General features: G+C 38.5%; 1 protein-coding gene across 1 annotated transcript in view; it reads right to left on the reverse strand.

Annotated features, from left to right (window-relative positions):
* AFAP1 (actin filament associated protein 1) overlaps positions 1–24,661 on the reverse strand; it is an 80,971-nt gene that overhangs the window by 31,906 nt on the left and 24,404 nt on the right. Inside the window, exons 4-7 of the mRNA XM_042463831.1 lie at positions 20,734–20,842; positions 17,769–17,980; positions 14,465–14,644; positions 4,240–4,332 (exon numbers count right to left, since the gene is read on the reverse strand). Of these exons, the coding sequence (XP_042319765.1) occupies positions 4,240–4,332; positions 14,465–14,644; positions 17,769–17,980; positions 20,734–20,842 (594 nt within the window). The remainder of the gene's footprint in view (positions 1–4,239; positions 4,333–14,464; positions 14,645–17,768; positions 17,981–20,733; positions 20,843–24,661) is intronic.

Raw genomic sequence — 24,661 nt, forward strand, 5'->3', positions numbered from 1 at the left:
GGAATGGGATGGCATGGCATGTGGGGGAGGCAAGGGCTGCAGCAGTGGGCTGGAAGTGAAGGGGAGACTGGAAGGCTGCGGAAACCCATGACTTTGGGGGAATCACACTCTCTCGGCCTCAGGGTAAAGGCAATGGCAAATCTCCTTGGAACCAATCTTGCCAAGAAAACCCCAGGATGGGGTCTTTTTAGGGTTGCCATAATGTGTAATGACCCAAATACACACAACACATGCACACACACCTGGATTTAAATTTGACAGAATATGTGCATGCTGCCGCCAGTTTTTTTAAAAAAAGAGGGGGGAAAGCACGCATTCTGTTGGCCAATGGCTGTAGGAAACATCACCTTTGACAAAAGTGGAAGTGAATTTGACTGACAGCAAAGGAGCCTTCATTTTAAACCGGTACCGCAAATGTGAACTTCGGAGGGATAAATTACTCCGATTAAGGTAAATGATAGTGGGCATTTGCTTCCGGAGAGATTCGGGGGGGGGGGGGGGCCCAGATCTGCCCAGTTCCATCCAGGGCAAATGGGCCAGTGGGAATGGGGCCTCAGATCCTGACCAATCTCATCAAAAGGCACCTAATCCTTTAATATTGTAGTAGCAGCTTTAGAACCACACGTACTGTTTGCCCCATAATTGTTTCTTGACTGACTTATTAGGAATCTTTCAGTGCCATGCTGTTAAATACAGTACTAGCTAAAGCATATGATGAAGTAGACATTAGTCTACAAAAGCTTATGCTACAAACTTCTTTCTCCATGTTAGTCTCAAATGTGCTACAAGATCTTTTTGCATAGCTAAAAGCTGCTAGTGATGCTTTTTGTGAACACCTTATCAACTGCTGAATTCTCTCAGGGGATTGATGATGTTTCTATTATCCTTCTAGGATCCACAACTCTTTCTCTGTGTCAGATACTTCTCTTTTGATTTCTTATCACCACCTCAAACTCAACATGTCCAGGACTCAATTATACCAGCTCTCCATCCTTTATTATAATCAGCAAGAAGTGCTTCTCTTTATCTTTAAATCTCTCTACAGCTTGTCTTGTCTGTCTTTATTTACCATTATAATGCCAATTCATTGTCTTTGGCGGGGTATAGACCGCCCAAAAAGGGCACTTTGTTTTGCCGCGCGAGGAAGCCGCAGCAGACAAACTGCGTGGCTTCCTTGTGCGGCAAAAAGCAGGTTCTTTCTGCGGCACACTCGTGATGTCACAAGGGGGTGCAACATGTGGACGCTAAGCGTCCATCGCGTCAAAATGGCGCCGCTGCCATTTTTACGCCCTCATCACGTGCTAGGGCTGAGACACATATGGGCAGTGCGTCCTTGGCCAACCCCTAGCATGGACGAGGGTGCCCTATAGGCCCGTTTGTCCAGGGCCTAACTCTCCTTTGTTTCTTGTGCCTATTCTCCAAGTTTCTAGGGCAGTCCCCTAAAGCTACTATGTGGTTTCCCCTCCCATTCATTTCCTTTAAATTCCTCCTCAAAACTACCCTTTTTTGCAAGAATTCTGGATGAACCTCTTAATCCTCACCCCAACTGAAAATAATGCTTCAGATCTTGTACCTACAGCCCCCTCCATGCATTAGTTGCCGGTCTCCCAGTCTTTAAAGCAGCCTCACCACTACCCCCACATGCTAATGACATCCATGCACTGACATTGGCACTAATAAATCTCTGTACAAACAGATGCTCATGCACAGATGCCTAAATGATTAGATCATCCGTGTCTCAACCACAGAGAAGTCTATGCACAAACAACTGCTTATTGCTTCTGTATAGACTTCCTCCCTGCAGACATACTGCATGAAAGCTAAAGGGATAGTAATCTGCAAAAGGAATCATTTACTCATATTCACTTCTTGTTATCCTTTCTCCCTTACCATCACCTGAAACTTCATTGGCTCATGGACCATCTCCTTTACTTATGAAACTCTAAAATGCTTTGTACATCAATATTCTATAACTATGGCTATAAAAGTAACAATAAATAACCCATCCACATGTAAATCTGAAATGATATACAACCATTTCCCATTACATGGTTCAGTCTCTTTTATTCTTTCCTTCCCCACTCTATAGAAATTTATATATCCTATTCTGTATCAGTTATTTATGCATCCCTTTAGCCCTTGATCTCTTTCTGCTCCAAAGTTTAAGCATGTCTTTATTGTACTGATGTTCCTGAAAATGTTTGATAAATGACTTGGAATCCTGCCTGTCCTTATAACAGAGCTCATTTCAGCAAACACTGGGCCAGAAATAACATTCACAAAACTAGCCAGAAAAGATGGTTTTTATTCCTGTACTAGTTTGATGCAGTCTTTTTGGGGAAATACTTTCTCTCTCTCTCACAGGACAAGCAGAAGGGGGGGAAAGGGGGGGGGATAAAGTTCATTTTTTAAAAAATTAGTCAACCTGAATAAGGGGAACATAGTCATGTACTGTACATTTTGAGAGCTGACTGCTACAGATAGAGTCTCTCCCCCCACCCCAATCAAAGAGAATTACAAAGTTATTTTTATTAAAAAAGGAATTACTGAAGTTGGGAAAAAATATAATAACTTACTGATGAAGTCAATTTAAGCACTTTAATAAAATTAATATCTCTGAAACACCTGAAAGCAAAGCAGTCGGAAATATAAAACAGAATAAAAGGCAACAAAACCAACCCTGCAGATTTACAACGAAGGAAAGAGATGCAAAAGAGAAAGTGCTGATGGAAGAGGGATACTGAACTGAAACGTTCTGGCTGCTTAGAAAGATATTAGAATAAAGAATTTCTTTATGTGCTTCTTAAGAATTAAAGTGACCTGACTCTAAAAAGGTCCATTAAAAATATGCTCCAAAGATAAGGGGATGCCAAAAGAAATGAAGAGAAGTCTTGAGACAACAACTATAATAGTTGATCTAACTATAAGGCTAGCATTTTTTTAAATGCAGGGCTGTAGAAGGACTACAAACTGCAAACTTAAAAGTTAAATATTAAGATCTTTCAATGAAACCAATAAGGTAAAAGAAAGCCATGAAAAGGAGATAGAAAAAGGGGAACATGGGTATATTTACAGGAAAGAGATTAGAATAAAGAACAGATTAACAGAGATAGGTAATCTCTCCAGAGCTCACCTAGGATTAACATGAGATGATCCACATCTCCTCATTCTCCCCACAAAAGCTGGAAAACTCTATAGACATTTTAGGAGCATAAAAATACCCCTCTGCGCATCCCCACCTACCCTCAGAGTCCCCCAAAGACTTCCTAACACAGCCCTCAACATTTGTTTTTTCCATTCTTCCTTCCTCTATCTTGTAAGGAGCTACTGCTGTAGATGGGAACTTTTCCCTCCTCTCCCCCCCTTTCTCCATTGCTCTGACACAAAGGGCAATACTACATATAGCCTAAGAAAGTATACATAGGGCACTCTTCAGGAGGACTTAACTTCCCCTAAGTTTTGTGCTTTAAAGGGCATTTGTCATTCAGGTATAATTAACACATGCACGTACAATAGTATCAAGCTTGGCTTTAAAAATAAAACCAGGCAGCCAGTAATGTTCCCTTTACAAAGTGACCTAAAAATAATCTGAAGAACACCAGTCAATTCTGTAGTTTTTTTTAAAAAAGAGAGACAAGATCACTATCCTGAGCATGTGGGGCAATGTTATAAATTTTATGCAGAGAAATACATTATGATTTTAGGTATGTGGAAAATATGAAGGGAATCGCAGCTAAAACTGGCATTTTTTTTTAAAAGAAGATTTATTATTTGTGTTTCATCAACTGCATTCACACTTCACTTTAAACCACAAATCATGTAAATGAGCTGCATGCTGGCTGTCACTTTGCTCCATCCTTCACACAGAAATAAACAAAGCAGAAATGACTAGCTTGACCATAAGTTCCAAACCCAGAATCATGTTTATTACACTCAAACAAGCTAAGGCAAGTGGGCAACAGCAAGCCATTGCTGAAAACTAGCTTCCAATTCTGGCTTGATGGGCACCATTGGGGTTTCTGATATCAAAAAAAAGTACTCTTGCTTGATTTATTTACTTGTTTACATGAAGGGAAGAGTGAGGAGGGAGTACATAGGCTGCATGAACAAGCACACTGTTTGTTCACACTGTGGTTGTGTAAATCAGAATTCTTGACTGATAGTGATATGTTAAAAGAGCCATTGTGAAGTTATATCACATACTGCATATCCCCCCGTGGTCTCTTATATGACAATTACCTTTTCTAGTTCAGTCTTGTGTACAGGAGAATTAGACGATGGTCCATCTGAATCTGTAGCTCCAGTATAGTTGCTGCAAACTTCTTTTATGACCTTCAAAGAAATGCAAAGACAAAATGCCTTCATTTAGATATTGTTTGAAACCAAAAGCAGTGTCAGGATTACAAAAGGCAACTGTTTTGAAATTAGGAATAAAGTGGCCACTGTTGTGAAAACCAGAAGGCAAAGAACAATACAGTGGTACCCCGGGATACGAATTACCCAGGTTACGAATTTTTCGGGTTACGAAAAAATCCCATAGGGATTTATTGTTTCGGCTTACGAAGGTTTCTTCGGGTTACGAAAAAAACCTCGGCGCTATTTTCCGCCACCGGAGGGCAGCAGAGAGCTATTTTTCCATTAGCGCCTATGGCAATTCGGCTTACGAAGGTTTTTCGGGTTACGAAATTAGCCGCGGAACGAATTAATTTCGTAACCCGAGGTACCACTGTACATCTCTACCTACTGCCTGTCTGCACACTGGAGAAGCCACAATAGAGAGAAGTGGATTGTATTGATTTTAACATAGTTTAGTCTTGAAAAATCACGTTCTGTGCACAGAAATGTTTGTCTAACTGGGTCATAGTATCTGTCTATTAATGGTCAGAGACTTAAGCATTCCTGACTTCCCAATCATAATCACTCTCATATATTTGCTCTTTTGCCCTTCTCTCACCCTCACACAGAGAACCCACTTCTTTCTTTTCACTGCTACCAATGTTGTATCTTCACCCATGTAATCTTAAGGAGAACTTGTGATAATCAAAGTCTGGACATCATCTCTAAAGAAAAGGCAATTATTACTATACTATAAACAAGTATTTTAACTTCTGTTTGTAACTGATCATATTGCCTGATTGAATTATTTCTTCTAATGTTCTGCATTGTTACCAATTAGCAATTATTTGTGATAAGTCATTTAATTTAAGGAGCTAGAGCTGACAAAACAAACATAGTTCCAGAGTTGAGCCGAACAGAACTGCAAACTAGATGAGCCCAAGAGCAGGTGGGAAGACAATTTTCACTTATTCTCCCTCACCTTTACACACACACACACACCTCTCAAAATCTGCCAAGGAGACTGAGGAGATCCTATAGAACAGTGTATGAGAAGCTGTGGGGTGAAGAAGGAATTGGCAACGAACTGTTCTTCTCTGGATACAAACTACAGTAATCCTTATGTCACCCCCCCAGAATCTATGTGGTTGGCCCCTCCCATATTTGTTTGTTTTTGTTTTTATTTATATACCGCTATTCCAAAGATCATAGCGGTGAACTGCAAGTAAGCTAATTAGCAAGTAAGCTAATTTGCCCCCAACAGTTTGGGTACTCATTTTAGCGACCTCGGAAGGATGCAAGCCTGAGTCGAGCTTGGGCCCTTTTGCTGGTCTTGAACTCGCAACCTTGTGGTTTTGAGTGAATGGCTGCAGTACAGGCATTTAACCACTGCACCACCAGGGCATTCATTTTGTTTTTCAGAATAGCCACACAACAAAAGTGTTAAAAAGAGTCTCCCATGCCAGTGGCTTCACAGAGAACTCTGGGCTTGCAGCATAGAAGCAAATACCCTTCACAAAGGCTCAGGAAAATGGTTCTTTATTATTACTCCACAGAACACAATTTCCAGGTCTGATCTCTGACATCAATTAGGTTTAGTGAGATATACTGTGATTTTTAAATTAAATATAAACTTTAGAGATGAGTAACTAAGGTGAGTCAGTTGCAAAATCTGCTCTGAACAGTTATTGTTAACACATGTTACTTTTAGAGCAAAAGATAAAGAAACCTCCTTCATACTTTGTCTCAGGGAGGAAGCAATGACACTGAGAAGAGTAGGCAGTTAGTGAAATCCAACTACTTTTGTTTTAATCCTGAATCCCAGAACAGCTAATATTTTAATATTTATAGCTACAGGATAACAGACTCTCTTCACTTTTTTAACACCTTTTCTTCATGTCATCAAGATACTTTCCAAAATAGTAATATTTATTTCTTTGTGTCTGGCTGAAAAACTATTTCCAGGTAGCATCATCAGTTCAATGTAAAGGCTACCTGGGACAAACTGTTAGAAATTCAGTTAGGCCAAAAAAGGGGCAGGTAGTAGAGCTTGTTCATTTACCTCATTGGACCTAAAGTAATTTAAAGGGGTGACATTAAGGAGTGAAACATCTTCAGCTCATCAGTGTGCCCATGTCAACACAGGTACACATGGATAGACCGATCGGTCCTCTGCACATTTATTTTCAGGACTGGATAAAACAAATCCAGGATATTTGAATAAAAAAGCTTCCCACTCTTTGACATGTATCACACAAGAGGTATTTTTCTCAACATCAGATAGACTGGATTTTATTAAACTCAGCTTCAGCAATCCGGTTCAAGTGTGAACCAGGGTCATTTAAACTGGTTCAAACTGATTTGCAATCCGGTTTAAAAGGTAATGGGAATGAGGACATTCAAAGCAACCTGAATAATGAGAGCTTAATTACTGGGTTTTGTCATTGCTACACTGTGTCAGAAAAGTCACTGTGATGAGAGAAAGGTTAATGGCTTTCATACCATGATTTTGTTTAGCAGAAGATGCAGCCCCAGGAATCTAATTCAGGAACATAGCAGGAGATATGGCAGGAACTTAAACTGGTGATTAAATGATTTTAAGAACTATAGAATGACATATAGACTGAAATTTAGAGGATGAGGGAATGGAATTTATAGAGGAGGAAATCAAAGAAACAGGGAGTCCAGGAATGAATGAAGAGTCAGCATTTAGCTGGAATTTTGTGGTCGGATCAAAGAGTTGCTGATTACTGGGAGTTAATTCTAGAGAAGAATGCTGATGACATTCAAAATGATGGACAAGGGAGATTCTGCACTGAGCAAGAAACTGGACTGGAAGGAGAACTGAGGAGTAGCAAATACAGTTGGCCCTTCTTATACACAGATTTTTTATACACGGATTCAAGCATCCACGGTTTGAAAATGTTCAAAAAAAGGTATAAATTTCAAATATCAAACCTTGATTTTCCATTTTTTATAAGGGACACCATTTTGCTATGTCATTATATTTAACCCCAGCGTATAACAAGGGTCCACTATACTATGAAGAGGAGGGAACATGGGAGGAGGGGTGTCTGAGAGAGATAATCAGATCAAGAATATTTTTAATGGAGAAATAGATTCTCATCAGGTATTGTGTAACTGGATGAAAGGTGCCCACTTTGTTCCAATGAAGAGATTTTATAAAATGCCACAGGTTAAATTCAAACAGGATTGGCAGAAAAATGACTGGGAAGGACAGAACAAAGTAAATCCATTTAACTGGAGCAGAGTAAGAGACATATCCAGTTATCATCACAACAGAAGAAAAGGTCTCCTGCCTCTGGAACTAGCCAAGTCTTCTGACATGCTTTAGTATCTCAGTCAAATGGAACATGCATTTCCTTTTTTACCACACAGGAGGAGAATTTGATGGATTTTAGAGTAGCATTGATGCACTAAACATCTTGCTTTCTTCTGTTTCTTCCTACTCATTCTCCTTTATCATTGATACCTCCTTGCCTTATGTTTTTTTTTTTTATATTTGGAGGAAACACAGTTATGCTGAGCAAAACACAAGGGGTGCTTAAAATGGAGAAAGGTTTTAATATATTTGTAAGAATAGTTTTTTTTAAAAAGTCAAATAGCTGGTTTACTGAAAACCTACAGTACTTGTGCAGAAACATCTGTATTTCTGCTCCTGCCTCTTTGATGACCCCAGCAGAATTGCTCATACTTTCAGCATCTGCTCATACCACAGAAGAGGCAATTAGTTTTGGCTGTACAGGATAATGGAAGTCAGAGAGAGGACACAAGGAATAATTTGGCAGTGATCACAGAGCTCTTTCAAATGACTGATTGCATCACTACCACAGGAGGGGATCCAGACTCTTCACTATTATGAAGATTGCTGTTTTTCATCCAAAGCTGATTGCTACAGTTCATAGAATTAAGTGCTGTAAGGGTGGGGCAGAGACATGCCTGCCTTTAAGGCCAATGTAATAACAATCTTAATTTTATTTCTGAATTAATTTTTATCCTGCTCTTCAATCCTAAAGAGCTTCCAGAACAGCTCACAAACTAATTCATTAAGAACAGCAATGCAACCAATATACTGAATATGACCAAATCACACCCTAGTTTCTTCTATATGAAAACTCAAGTGACCTAGTTTTGACTTGCAAGGAACCAAACCTGGGACCTCTTGCTCTGCTTCACCATGATCCTTAAGATCAACTCTAAAAAGCCATAAACATTATCTGCATGCTGACTCTGCAGAAGAACAGAAGAGGCACTCTGCAGCTCAGCTGCTACTGTGAAACCATCATCAACTGAATGTTTTTTTAATGAAATGAAGGAGTTTTATTTTAGCTGATTTGTAATGGACAAATGGTGACATATCTTTAGAAGTGACTATTCACAAGAGAGCCAACTTGGCCGTAGTAAAATTCTTCCCCTTCCCCTAATATCTCTCTCCAGTACCACAATAGGTAGGCAGTTTTGTTTCAAAATTGGTTAATAAATTCTTGAGAGGAACAACCCTGAAAATTTCCTTTCATCTTCCTTCTTGATAATTTCAGGCCTAAGGTATAGTGCCTGAAGATGGAAGGGGGTGGAGGGATAATATGGTTGATAAAAGAAATTTGATATGAACCAAGCAAGGTGGCTTACAGTACAGTTAAAACAAGATACATTGGATGATAAAACATTTATAAAATTAAAAGCTAGCATATTAAAACATCTATAATTTAATACACTATAAAATCATTTTAAAACAACAATAAGGGTAAAATCACAGCACATATAGCTTTCTGCACTGATAGGTAATCACCAAATTACTGTTTAAAAAGGATTGACCCTGCCATATACATACTCTGCACATTAACTCTGCAGCTCAGCCACTACTGAACTCCGACATTTACTGAGGAAAAAGATAGCTGCACTAGACCTCTGTTTTGGGGGATTGATCCCTAATGGATCTGCTGAGGGAAGGAATGCACAGAGGGACCCACCCGAGCTTCCTCTAGGAGGGAATATGACAACCTGGGAGCAGCCACCAAGAGGTTTGTCTCATGTATCCTCACCAGATGGGCCCATGATAATGGTGAAACTCAGAGAAAGAACTCCCCCACAGATCTTAAGTTCGCCCTCAACAAAAAGAATTATAGCCTGTACCTGCATTAGTGAATGCAAGTGCACATTGGGCACTAACCAGAAGACTAAGTCTAACTGGACAGTTGCATCACTTTGATTCAGGGAAAAAATATAACAATATTTGGAGCTATCAAATGTCAGCCAAATCTATAGTCCAGACAACTCAAGATTATGTTCCCTTGAAGACCACTTTATAACTGTACCCATTTTCTAGTCTAGTTGTTTCTAAACTAGCTGGCTCTAACAGCTGGATTTAGTCCATCATGAACATGGCTAAAGTGGCAAAGATAGTTCTTTATAACTGGTTGTGAGTTGTTGTAACTTTCAGTGACTGTCTCTGCCACTTTAGCTATGTTCATGGTGGACTGAATCCAACTGTTAGTCCCAGCTAGACTCAACACAGTCAATGGGAGCTTGGTAAGTCAGTTCTTACCTCTTGGGATTCTAGCTGGGAGCAACAACTGGATTCAGCTCACTATGCTGAATCCAGCATCCAAAACAGAGGAAGGGGTAACTCCAGCTCATGGGTCTAAACTGGCCTGTAAACAATCCCAATCTGCAAACAGTTCAAAAACCTGCCTCCCAAATCCTAAACAAAAGATGAGCAACTGTGCAGGGGACAGTTTTTGCCACTGTGACCAGAAGGCACACCCACATGTCCCAGCAACTCTGGAAGCAGCATGACATTATTTCTGAACAGAACTAAAAAGGAAGAGTTGAAAGAGAAATAGCAGAATTGGAATGGATCCACAGACTCTAGTCCATCAGCAGTTGCTTGAACAGAAATAACGGTTTCCTGGCACACTACAACCAGAAGATCCTTTTCCATAGCTGCCCCAGCCCTTTGGAATACGCTGCCCACTGAGCTCCGCTCATCCTCCACCCTGGCCCAATTTAGGAAGGGTCTCAAAACCTTCCTATTTAATCATGCATTCCCCGACTAGACATCCTATGGGCCTCCCTCCTCTCTCGTGGCCGTGAGGTTGGGCTAAGGGGGGTTTTATTGTTTTATTGTTTTATGGATTGTTGTTGCTGCACATGTGTTTTTAAATTGTATACTGTTGCACTTCGGTGCATATTGTAAGCCGCCCTGATCACTCGGAAGGGCGGGGTATAAATAAAAATTTTATTATTATTTTATTATTATTCCAACACTATCTAATTCCCCATCCTCATGAGGGCGCCCTTGAACAGTTCATCACATCTCCTCTCTGGTTCCCACAATACATTCCAATACTCATTTATATGATTATCTACTCTCCTTGGGTTTAGGCAACATCCTTCTTTCTGCCTTTGTCCCACAAAAACTCATTAAAACTGAACTTGCCATCTCCATACCCAAAAGGTTTTGAATTTCAGTTGACATTCTAACAAACAACCAGCTTATATAGGTCTGTCTTTGGATGCTCCGCTCCAACATGCATCTGAGAAAATTGGCTCAAGTCTATAGAAACTCATGCTACCAGCTTCTTTCTTTCAGTTAGTCTCAAAAGTGCTATAAGATCCCTTCGCATACTGATTTTCCAGACTAACATAGCTATGACTTTTAATTCTACAGCTGTAAGCAGGTACTTTTAAATGATGAGAGCCATCAGAAATCCTTCAGGGAAAAGTTTATTGAAAAGTTTATGGAGTACTTGGTTACATAAGTCTGCAGAGTTAAAGTTGGGCTCAGATAAACGAATGTGGCTGTGTACTTCACCTTACCTACATTCAAAAAGCCTGTCACATACAAAGTACTCATCCAGAAAGAAGAGGAAAGAGAGTATATATGAAGAACTGATGTTCTGAGAGAAAATAAAGTTTCTAATCCCCCAACTCCAAAAGAATTGCTTGTCCTACTACAGTGGACCCTTGTTATATGTTGGGGTTTGGTTCCAAGATCCCCCGTGTATAACAAAATCCATATAAGCTCGAGTCCCATTAAATATAATGACATAACAAAATGGTGTCCCTTATAAAAAATGGAAAATGAAGGTCTGATATTTGAAATTTATACTTTTTTTGAACAGTTTCAAACTGTGTATGCTTGAATCCATGTATAAAAAAATCAATGTATAAGAAGGGCTGACTGTAATACTTTTGATCAAGGCAGAATGGACAAGCCTGATTCATAAATCTGAACATTCCTTGTGTACCCAGGAGTGAGGATTGGATGAATAGGCTATGGAGATAAAAGGGTAGACAGTGACATCCCTGGCACAACAGGAGCTAGAATATACTGACAAAGGAAAGGAAAGAAAAGAAAAAACGCTAGTCTTACTGCATACACAAAATAATTTTTGCATCAGTGATTTATTCCTTGTAATCCAAATAACTTTAAAAATCCCGATGCTATGATTTCTAGAAATGAATGACTTAGTAAAGTACAAAGACCATGTATCAATATATTTAAGAAATGGCAAAATGTTGTAGAAGATGCTTCCCTACATAATTTTCAGAGTGTTCAGACAAGACAAGATAGTACAAGAAATGACAGACTTAAGATAAACAAGAAAGTGCTGCATCATTCATATGCGCAGACAATTAATTGGAAACCTGTTGCTACAAATACAAAATCATTGGAAACAAACAGTATACACAAGGATAGCTTAAGAGGGAAAAGGATGTGACTGTGTTGTTCACACTACATTTAGTCAGCACACTGGTTGCAAAAACTCTAGCGTTTCCTAAAGCATTTAACAAAAATGTCCGATTCTGGGAGTTTTTGGTACTGAAAAACAGCTCTCTTCCTGTAAAGGGAAGTTGGTCTTTGGACAGATTGAAAGAGACTTGCATACATACGACATACATCCAGTAAAGCTAAGTTGTCTGTGCCAGTGGAATACGCAGTCACTGAATAGCCTTTTATTCTTACAATACAGTTCTCCCATTGTGGACACTGGCATGAACCAGTATGTCAATCTGCAAATATTAGGGCACACAAAAGCAAAGGGGAAAGAATTCTTCACAAGCTGGCTCAGTAAATTTCAATAAAACACTAGGGAAAGTTTACTTTATCTAACAGCCATTCTGAATACATATCAGGCTTCAAAACCTCAAAAAGAGCTGTATGAAAAAGTGAGCATCAAGCCCATCAGAAACAATTGGCTGCTAAGATGTTAAAGGTTTTTGAACTGATTAGTATTATTGGAGTCTTCCTTCATTCAAATGTTGAAGCCAAAGAAGTCTTTATGTATAAGTAAACCTGCTGCATTCCAATTCTATTTTGTCAGAATGGGAACTGCATTTTAAAATCTGTAGATACAGATCTTAGATACAGGATCTTAGATAAAGATTTAATTTTTTGCCTTTGTTCCTTTAAAATATTATTCCTTCCATCTACAACACAATAGCCTCAATCCAGTTCTTAATTATTTAAACAAAGTCTGTTTAATGCAATGGAGCAAGCTAGTTTAAACTGATGTCCCATTGCTTTCAAATTCAATCAAGCAAATAGGTTCCAGCATGCTTGCTCTTTTATTATTACTACTTCTACAGGGTGTTTTGAATCCACAAAAGAGAGATACCTTCATAGGCCAACCAAAATACACAAAATATATCACACAAGCTTTTAAAAACTTCACTGGCTTCTTCATTAGGCAAGAACACACAGAATAAAAGTGATGATATTCTGAGGGATATACTGGTCAATGACCAAAATAAATAAATTGTTATTGTTGTTTTGAGAAAATCTGATTATAGTTTATACAGTGTAACATAAGTTTTCTTTATTAAAATAATAAAAAAAGGAAGAAAGTGACAAGAAAAAAGAAGCTGGGAAAGAAAGCTAGATGAGAAGACAAGGGTATAGGGAAAGAGAAGTGGGCACTAGCTTCATCACCTGTTGAATCCTGAGAGAAGGACAGCAACAATTTAGATCATAACCATACATTGCTCATAACTTAAGCATGTTATTGGATTGAATTCTCATAGCAATAGTATTAGCATTTACACTTCTATACCACTTAATAGTGAACTTAGCACTCTCTAAGCGGTTTACAATCCATAATATTGCCCCCAACAAGCTGGATATTCACTTTACTGACCTATGAAAGGATGGAAGGCTGAGTCAACTTGGGAGCCCTGGGATTGAACTGACAACCTTGTGGCTACAATACCAGCATTTAACCACTCCACCACCAGGGCTCCTGCTTGATGATGAAATAATATCAATATTTCATCCCTTCAAATATATATTGAAACATTACGTTGTTCATATTTTAAAGCATATTTATCCATCTCCACTTGAGAATGACACTAATATCACTACAATTGGCCCTTGGTATCTGCGGAGGATCCTTTCCAGACCCTCCCATGGATACCAAAATCCATGGATGCTCAAGTCTGCATCGTTCCGAATCGATGTGCAACCATGCAGCTGTGCCACCATTGGGCATAATGGGGCTCGTCCGTCCATCCTTCTCTCCTTCCTTCTTTCATTCCTTTATTCCTTCCTCCCTCCTGGCTCTCACAGGAGAGTATGTGGCTGGCAGCTGCCACTACTTCCTCTTCCTCCTGCCTCTTCCTCCTACTGCTCTTCTTCCCACTTCTTCCTCCTCCTCCTCCTTCTACCTCTTCCTCCTCCCAGTTCTTCTTCCACCTCCTCCTCCTCCTCCTCCTCCTCCTCCTGCTGTTCTTCTTCTTCCTCCTCCTTCTCGCACCACTTTCTCCTCTCAGTTCTTCCTCCTCCTCCTACATTTCCTCCCGGTTCTTCTTCCTCCTCCTCCTCCCCCCACCTCTTTGTCCTCCTGGTTCTTCCTCCTCCTCTTCCTCTTTCTCTTCTTCCTTCTTCTCCCTCCCACTTCTTCTTCTGCCTCTTCCTCCTCCCAATTCTTCTTCCTCCTCCTCCTCTTCCCTTGTCTCCCTCCTCATGGTTCTTCTGCTTCTTCCGCCTCTTCCTCCCCCCTGCCTCCTCCACTTCACGGAAGGCTCACGGATGGCAAGTCCATGGATGCTGAGGGCAGACTGTATAATAATTTTGTGAAATGAGACTGGGTAATATTTTTGTACATACCTTCAGCCATTGATCTGCTTGTTCCTTGCTCTGTACAGCAAGAACTAGAGCATCTTGCCCTTGGTGTGTGATTTTTAGCTCATGCTTCTTCTTTTTACTGTCTTTGGGGATATATGTAATACTGCAACCACTCAACAGTAATTCCATCTGAGGCTGTTGGTCCTTGGAACTTTTATAGCACTAAAACACAAATAAGAATGCTATGAGGAGAAAACGTCATCATGAGCAACAAGCAGTGCCAATTTTACAATTAAAAAAACACAAACCCTATTTGCATCAGCCTTCCATTAACAAAAGATCACCAAAGTCAATACTGATACTATAGATAACCCCATATGAGGCCAGAATGCTGCCTTTCTTACTGTCCTTCTATTGGCAGGCAAAGACCTTTTCATTCCAAAAGGCTTTTGTGAACTGAAGATTTTAATGAAAGGGCTTTTGAGCGGGTTACATATTGTTTTAATTTTACTGTTTTTAAGCTGCTTTTCATCATTTTAAATTAGGTTTTAAATTGTTTCTAATGTCATTAATAGTTCAATATTTTGATGTCCTTTTGGATGTTTCAATTCTATTACATTTAATTAAATTTATATGGTCTCTTAAGTCCCAAGTTTGAAAAAAAGGTGGGGTATAAATAAAGTTGAATAACTACTACTACTTCTACTACTTTTACTTCTACTTCTACCTTTACTTCTACAAAACATTATCAGACGAACAATTAGTGAAACGACCAAGTTGGCAAAGGATCTCAAAACTAAGCCCTACAAGGAACAGTTGGAGGAGCCAGGTAGTTGAGACTGGGGAAAAAAGGTTGAGAAATGATATATTAGCCATTTTCAGATATCTGGATGGCAGTCATGTGGAAGATGGAGAAAGTTTGTTTTCTCTTTATTCAGATAACAAGACCTGAGCCATTGGGTTAAAAATACAAGAAAGAGATTCCAACTAAATATTGAGAAAAGCGTCATGATGGTAAGAATTTGTAAGAACTTGTAGGACTGCCTTGGAAGGTGGTAGACTCTCCTTTGTTGGAACGTTTTAAACAGAAGTGGGATGTCTAATCTCTTGGGGATGCTTTAGCTGTGGATTTCTTCACTAGCAAAAGGCTGGACTAAATGGCTCTTGAGGTTGCTCCCAACTCTATAATTCTATTATTCCATAAACAGGAAAGTAATCATTACAATACAATCTTTATTTACAGTCAATCGACCTATCAAAGCATACAATAACTTAAAACATACAAATGGAAAGATTACATGTAACATAAAACCAATATGAAATAAAGTTTCATTAAAATGTAGAAAGTTAAAAGAAAAATTAAGTTGTCAGATTGGATTGCAACATTGGGGATTATCTTAATTATAAAATTATAGCAATAGGATATGGATCCATTAGTCAGACCCAACAACAAGAACAACAACATTTATATCCTGCGCTCTCTCTAATTTTAACAGCCAGTGACAAAAATTTTGCAACTAACAGGGTGATACTCTTGCATTTGTCTTGCAACAGTATTTTCATGCAAAATAATTCAGAACGGCCCAGCTTGCATGTCAATAAGGGGGGCAATCACCTGGTTACGGCACTGGTTATAAAAAACACACAAAAACAAAATGTGTGATAGAGTTTCAACTACTTCCTGACCACAAGGGCAAAATCAAGCAGAAGTGGGTAATCCAGAAAACCTTCCGAAAAGAACATTTGAGAGAAACATGTTGCTTCTTGCCTTGGGACAATCAAATGTTTTAGATAAGAAGGCTGACAAAAAGACTCTGCAAAATGAATGTGTAGGGCACTAGGAGAGCAAGATGAAATAGAATTGGTCCTAAGACTGCAGAAAACCATGTCCCAGAGTCTCTGTCCTAGTGATTTTAGTGCCATAAACAGGAATATAATCAATTCTCAATCAAGGTAAGGTACTATAAAAGTCTTTTCCATTGTGGTAAAACATTTAGCTGCAGTGAAGTTACATGATTACTGGTTTAGAGTGCTGGTTACACCTCCACCTGACCTCTGTTTGACTGCTGAGCTGGCTGAAACATCTCTCAAAATACAGAACCACATATCCATCGATTACATGTGGCTGACTCAAGCCAGTATGAACAAAGTAAAGCTCTCCCTTACTCAGAGACAGATACCTTATATGGTATGGCACCTTACTGAATGAAGTCAGTCCCAAAGAATGCTTGTGAGAAGGCATACACACAACCATTTTTTGCAGCAAATATTGAGCAGCCAAATTGTGTTGCATAGGTTGTTTTCCCACAGGCTCCACAATGTACTAGGAGAGTCTAAGGCAAATCTCCTATCCTCCATTTACTCCCCCACCCCAGCCACTGCCTTTATTTAGTACAAACCAAACTTTTTTAAAACTGCCAATTCCTTCTTGGCTACCAGCTCCTTCAGGATCAGCACAGAAATATTTAATTTATAACAAGTTTAAATATTATATTCAAAAGATGGTGTTTGTTGTTGTTGTTAGCAGATACAAAACTTTTCAAAGTAAGTTTTGTGGTGACTACGGTACTTGTCAAGAGCTGCCATTAGTAAGAGACTGAAACAACTGTGATATCTCTTCAGGTTCCATCAGTCCAGAAAGCCTATTGGATAACACATCAAGATCTTGGAAAACAGCCCAGGCACCTTTCATCCAGTCATACATAACAATATAGCAATAGCAATAGCAGCTTCATTTATATACCGCTTCATACTGCACTAAGTAGTCTCTAAGTGGTTTGCAACTGTAAAGTAATTTCCCCCAACCAGCTTTGGGGGTACTCATTTTAGTGAACTCAGAAGGATACAAGGCTGAGTCAACCCTGAGCCCCTGGCTGAGACTGAACTCACAACCTTGTGGTTTGTGAGTGAGTGGCTGCAGTACAGGTATTTAACCACTGCGCCAGAGCTACATATTCCTTGTTGCCTCTGAACTTCTCAATATGCCTATTCCTCCTGCCAGTTCTACCGCTGTAGCTACTCCTGTGCTCTGGTCCCATCCTTCAAAGCCCCAGTACCATCACCATCACCATCACCACCACATCTCCCCAGGAATGGCGAGCATACTGAAATGTAACAGACTGAGGAATGTTGCAGGAAAAAATGCACTGATAAACATTCCATAACATATTTTGGTTTCTACATGAGAAGCCAACCAATAGACAATCAGAATAAAACAGACTCAGGCAGGTAGCAGCCAAACCACTTAGACAGGCAACTGATCCTCATCAGCAGTTTCCCAGCACTATGTTAGGCCTGACTACATTATAACAAGGATTATCTCCAAAAGGCAGTAAAGCTTCATTACCAGTAGTTTGTTTTCTTTGATCACACACAGCAGTTTGGTCCATTGTCCAAATCGCTTCTTTCTTAAAAGAAAGGCACAGATTTTAGCATCCTTAACAAGGTCCATTGATGCTTCCTCAGAAGGCCATTGATGTCTCATTTTTTTCCCTTTCCCATCTTCGTCCTCTTCATCATAAGACTCATAAGAGCTGCTCATAGCATCAGAATCATAATCTTAAGAGAAAGGGAGAGTGGACAATTGTATAAAAACAAAATCAGTCACTGAGCACAATCCGAACGAGCAATATTTAGAACCAAGCAGTCTCTTTTGATTGAGTTTATGTCTACTGAAAGAAAATCCTACAAGATTTCAGTATGTTACCTGTGGTATTTAACAGTATCAAATTCTAATAGAAATACCAAATTTGTAGAGCAGACATTAAGATAAATAATATGTTTTACATTCCATCTTCATTAGCAGAACTGATCAATTTAAACTGATTAACCACTGAAGCCAAAGTGACTTTAGTTTAATTCTAACACAAAAGATAAAGGTTTCCCCTTTGACAAGGTTGTCAGGTAATGTCCAACAGTAGGGGGCAGTGCTCATCTCCATTACTAAGCCAAGGGAACCAGTGTTGTCAGGGAAGACTCCATGATGGCCAGCATCGCTGCATGGAACGCTGTTATGTTTCTACTGAAGTGGAATCTATTTATCTACTTGCATTTTTACTTGCTTTTCAATTGCTAGGCTAGCAGAAACTGGGACCAGTGATGGGAGCTCACCATCATGCAGTGCTTGGGTTTCAAACTGCTGATCTGCTGACCTTGTGATCATCACAGTTGGCATCTTAACTGCTGCACCACCGCATCCCTAACAATTCTAACACTAGGTATTTGAAAATTGGTTCAAACATTCAGGGGACACCTGCTGCCCAGTCCTTACCCATAGCTTTACCTCCATCTTCATGTAAACTGAAAAAACGCTTCTTTCAAAATGCCCCAAACCAAAATATTCTTATTGCCCATAAGAATGCCAACATCTTGTGACTGCAATCTAATGGATGAGACTGATTTCAATTAAAGTTCAGGCTCGGTTAAGGCAAAACACAACTAGTCCAAACAGTCCTGAAATTTCAGCAAGAACAAATCATGACCACAACAGCTGTAGTTTGGACAAGGCACGGTATAGTGGTTTAAGTGTTCAAATAGGACTGTATGACCTAGTTAGTTGATGGAACATTTCCTTCCACATAAACCTATCCATGCTTTAAGATCAACTATGGATGTGCTTCTCTGAGTACCCCTCAATCTGAGGATTGAAAAATGGCCACAAAATGAAGGGCTTTTTTAAATTGTGACCCTCTGGGTCTGGAATATTCTCCTTAAGGAAGCTCATCTAGCAATTCATTGCTGTTTATTCAGAACAAGACTAGGATTATTCTATTCCCTCAGATGCAATAAGATTTCAGTATTTCAGTAATTTAAGAGCAATCATTTAGTATAAATTCTTGGGTTTTTTGACTGTGTGTTTTTATTGTATTACATGAGTTTTCAGCCACGCTTATAATAAAATAAATACAGAAACATTAATTAAAAATGAATCCTACACATACCTATTCAAGGAATTACACCAAATTGAATGGGATCTTCTTAAGTGACCATCCATTGGACTGCATTCTCCACCTCACTGGCTTCAGCCGCATCACATTATATGCTTAGAATTCTTTAGTGTTTATTTATTAAAATATTTCTACCTCTCCCTGTATCATATGACCTCAGGGAGGCACACAATAAAACCAGCTTAACCAAATTAAACAATATGAAACAGTAAAACTATTATGAAAAAGCTAAAAGCATACTGAACAATTTGACAAGTTAAAAAACAGTTTAAATAGTTTTAAATAATGTAAAACTTAACACCTGCAGAGTTGAACAAAATCAAGAAGGGTCCCTAGGCTCTTATAAAAAGACATGTTTTCACTTGGCACTGGAGTGACAGTAGTATTGGAACTACCTGGATGTCTAAAGGACAACCAAAGTTATCAAAATTAATTCCCTGTTCAGTAATAAATGTAAATTGTGAGAAAAATGATGTATGTCTGGAAGCAAAAACTAATCCTGCTATGCCTCCTTCAACAACAGCTCTCTAGTTCCTCATCAAAGAAGGAAGATTAAGCTATGTGGATGAACAATAATCTTCTAGTTTGAGTCTCTAGTTAGGGACTTCTAGGCTGCAGTATCAACTTAACTACAATTGGCTAACTCCACTGTTTGATGCTACTCATCTCAAAAACTAGCTGTAGGAGTTCCTTGCTTACTTCATTTGAGACCTGAATTCAGAACATTTTTGCCACACTATCTGCTCTAACCCTTTGATCTTTTTCTATCTTCTCTGCAACTTGACCCAAAAGATATGACCTGTCTTGCCATTTACCTAAGGTCCAACAATGGGAGTGTACCATGAGTCTATTTCATTCCACCAGAGTTGTTCATTTATAAGCATTTGTCTTGGCAAAGTCACAGATATAGCTGCTTTACTGTTTTGTAAGAGCAAGAAGGGTTTCAACACTTAAACAGTTTAGAGAAACGTACATTATTATTCCTGGCGACCAACACCAGAATTGGTCAACTGTAAAACAATGGCACAGGATCAATGTGAACTGTATAACCTAGCTAACAAGCACAATGGAATCTGGTCTAACTAAAACAGATGTTCAGCTAGAGATTTAACCTTATGAAATATCTGGGTCCTTCACCTTTCCAGTTGATTTCATGTGATAAAACAGAGATGAAGAATATGTTGCCCTTTCCAATCATGTGTATAACCTACCATCCCTCACCATTTACTAAGTTCAACAGGGTTGATGGGAGTTGCAGTCCAACAACCTCTGTAGGGCCACAAGTTGTCCACTCCTACTCTAAAAATAGTGAAACTTAGTATAAAGAGAAAATCTTTGTAGTCTTTGGATGTATATTTTACTTACTGGAAGTAATGTACTCAGGAGCCTTCCCTGGACTGAGTGGTACAGCCTCTTCATAGTAACCTTCAGGAAGAGATGAGGAAGGCAGTGGAGGAGGGCCATTATCTGGTGGCTAAATAAGGGAGAAATTATTAAGCAGACTTGCTAATCAAACCAAGTATCAAGAATCAATTTCATTTCAGACCATTTTCAGAACTATAATAGAAACATATTTTTTTCCCTAAACAGTTGTAGGCGTAGCTGAGTTGACATTAAAAAAAAATCTGCTTTTGGAGATGGGAGCAGTCTAAACACAAAATTAATTTATCTTTCATATACTCCTTATACACATGGCAGGAAAGCCATTTTATACAGGCTTTTCAATAATTTTGTGCATGAAACAAAAGTTTTGTGTACAATGAATCATCAGAAAGCAAAGGTGTCATTATCTCGGGAACCCATAAAATGTTTTGGATTTTGGAGTACTTTGGATTTCAGAATTCCAGATAACAGACACTCAACCTGTATATTATGGAACCACTGATAATTAAGAAGCAGCAGGATTTTCAGAAATGATCTATATGAAACTTTACCAGAAAACCTTCTATGCTAACACTTTACTAGAAAACATTTTACAGTAAAAGGTTCAGCCTAGTATTGGGTTTTTTTTTTTAAACTTTGTCAAGAAGCTACAAAACAAGAGAAATAATCTTCAATTCATTTTTAATAGAGTCAATGGGAATAATAAACACTATGGTCAGAAAAAATGTAATGTAGCAATAGTCATTAGAAAAAGGAATGCTTATCTCAGATGTTAATCATGTGGCTGAAACATTAAGGTAAGGTAAATAACATCAAATAAAAATAGCTCATGTTGAGATTTAGGCTATACAACAAAATGTTGCAGCATGGAATGCTCCAAGCAGGGTTGGCTTGTTTAAACCTTGGTTTAAACTAAATGATGAGAAAAACCCACACCACTTCTATTTTTTTAAATTGATTTCTCTGGGGTTTTTTTTAAGTCTGGATGCTATTTTCCATTCCGCTTACTGAACAATTATTGCTTGAATTTTAAAATGTTAAGTTTAACAGTATATTGTTCATTGTTAGACCAGTATGCAGGGAGCCCTGGTGGTACAGTGGTTAAGTGCTTGTACTGCAGCCTCTCACAGCCACAAAATTGCGAGTTCAGGGACTCCAAGGTCCATTCAGACTTGCATCCTTCTGTAGGTCGCTAAAATGAGTACCTGCTTAGGGAGGGCTTAAGTGCACTGATAAGCGGTGTACAAATGTACTTGTAATTGCTATTGTAGTATCAGTTGCTTCTTTTTAATCTCTTTATTTAAGAGTACCAGAAACACCATTCAGAAACAAACCCATCAATTACCATAAATTCAATCAAAACAACTTGCTTTAAACAGAACAATTTTTTAGAATTTTAACAACTTTTTAAGAACAATTGTTATTTAAGCTAGCAGCCATAACACCTGACTACATTTTGCTACTTGATTTTTTCATTTAGTCCTACATTAGTGTACTCCTACACGTTAATGCAAAAAAAAAAAAAAAAGTTTAACCCCTCTGCAAAAAAACCCCATGGGTTTCTTTTTTAATTGATTTTTCCCCAACTCTGCAGCTAAGCAGACATTTTTTCTTTCTCGATACTATATTATTCCCCCTCATTCTGTCAATATTCCTTGACCATAGAATCATGGAATCAAAGAGTTGGAAGAGACCACAAGGGCCATCCACTCCAACCCCCTGCCATGCAGGAACTCACAAACAAAGCATCCCCAACAGATGGCCATCCAGCCTCTGTTTAAAGATCTCCAAAGAAGAAGACTCCACCACTCCACCACACCCTGAGGGAGTGTGTTCCACTGTCGAACAGCTCCTACTGTCAGGAAGTTCCTCCTAATGTTAAAGTGGAATTTCTTTTCCTGTAGCTCAATACTCAATACAACTTGCTCAATACTCACTGGGGGTTTGCGGAAAACGCCTCATCCTTTCCTCCCTATTCTTTGGAAAGGGGTTACTCCTGCAAATCTTGCCACTCCTCTACATCTGTTAATATTTCCCTCTTGTATACTGAGGGAATATGTTTTGGTTACATAAAGATACCCAGTAGGAAAATGAGTTTGCCATTAGTCCATGAGACTGTGTGGACATTCTAGTGGGAGCATATAAATAATATAAACAGTTGATGACAAATATATATGAATGACAACAAAGTGGGAAAGCATTTTACATCTCATTTTTAAGATGAAGTTGGGCATATATAGTCTGCCAATAAAATTGTAGAACACAATTAGCACGGTGTAATTACTAATGGTATCATACCATAACAAAAATGAAACGTGCAATAATTCCTTAGAAAGGAACTTAAGGTGTCCAAACATTGAAATAGGTTATCAGAAATATGAAATTATGAAATGGAAATAGCTGAACAAGAATTCAATAGGAGCTGCAATTCCAGCTCCTATGACAGGCTTACCGGATTACATGTCTTAATTATTCATGTCTGCATTACCACCCAATTCTTTTGTTATTGTTCTTGCTAACTGACTATTATTTAGACAATTTTAACTATCTTTAATTTTTGCATTTCTATTCCCTCTAGCCTTTCTAATAATAATCCCTACCCACAAGAGTTAATCTAGATGCTAGCTTCTGTTACTTGGACTGGACAAATGTTTTTCACCATGATACATGTGGTAATCTGTCCTTTTAACCTTCCTACTACTGTCAATAATCCTTAATGTGAATATCTTTTGCATTTCAATTCCCCACACATTCTGCTCTCATCCATGCATTTGTATAAATGTTTGCCAAATGAGCCACCACTCCATTCATTTAATGAAGTGAGCTATACCCTATCAAAGCTTTATGCCAAATAAAATGTGTCAATCATTAAAATGCCAGTGCACTCTGCTGTTCTTTTTGCTGCAAAAGACTGCCATGGCTATACACTACATCCACTACCAGAAATTAACTACTACAAATACAGGTTATTAAATGCTATGAATGCTGAATAGTATTGGTTTTCTATCAAATACTATTAAATAAAATGGCAGCACAACATAAATTGTCACAAAGTATCTGATACTCAATAATATTGCAATCCAACCATTAAATGTTATTGAATATACTGTTAACAGCAATTTTCCCACTATGTTCCAGGTTTTTTGGAAACCTGTCAGGAATTTCTCAATGAAAAGAGCAGCTGAGAGACAGCTTGTTCACTATCATTACAGATCCCAGTCTGCAATGTGCAGCCACAGGAATGTCTGGTGTGAAATGAGCATGAGACCAAGAATATGTCCCAAGTTCTTCTGCAGCATTCAGGATTTCTATGAACTGCAAAATATCAGCTATCAAATAACAAACACTTAAGTCAAATATAATTAGGAACATCAAATTCAGTGGTAAAATATTAATAATGAAGTACATACAATCTGAACAAAACCCATCATGAAAATTCATTCCAGTGATAATTAGATGTGAACAGGGAAACCTGCTAAGTAAACATCATTGCCTATATCTTTGGACAGATAATGGCTGGAGAAAGAAGATGGCAAGCTAGTTCTCTCCTGGAGATAAGGTTTGGGTTAAATCTCAACAAAAAGTGAATCATATTTTCTGTTGCAGAGATGAGTTGAAGAGATCTCAGAATGGACCTCATGTGAGAAAAAGGGGCATAATTATCACTGTTCAGTAGTCAGTATTTTAAGTTTTATCAATTTGTTGTTGAATAATATTTTTTACCTCATTGTGTATAAGTGTAAATAACATTTTAAACAGGGAGTTTCATTCACTTATTCTTCAGCTGTAGCCACACATTATTTTGTAGATGCAGGTTACAGATTCAAACAAACAGATAAATAAGTTTCTAACCTTTCTACTAAAAAAAAGGAAGAAGAGAACTCTTTACAATTGGTAAACATTTGTAAAC

This window comes from Sceloporus undulatus, chromosome 4 (genome assembly GCF_019175285.1).
Source record: "Sceloporus undulatus isolate JIND9_A2432 ecotype Alabama chromosome 4, SceUnd_v1.1, whole genome shotgun sequence".
NCBI classification, from domain to species: Eukaryota; Metazoa; Chordata; class Lepidosauria; order Squamata; family Phrynosomatidae; genus Sceloporus; species Sceloporus undulatus.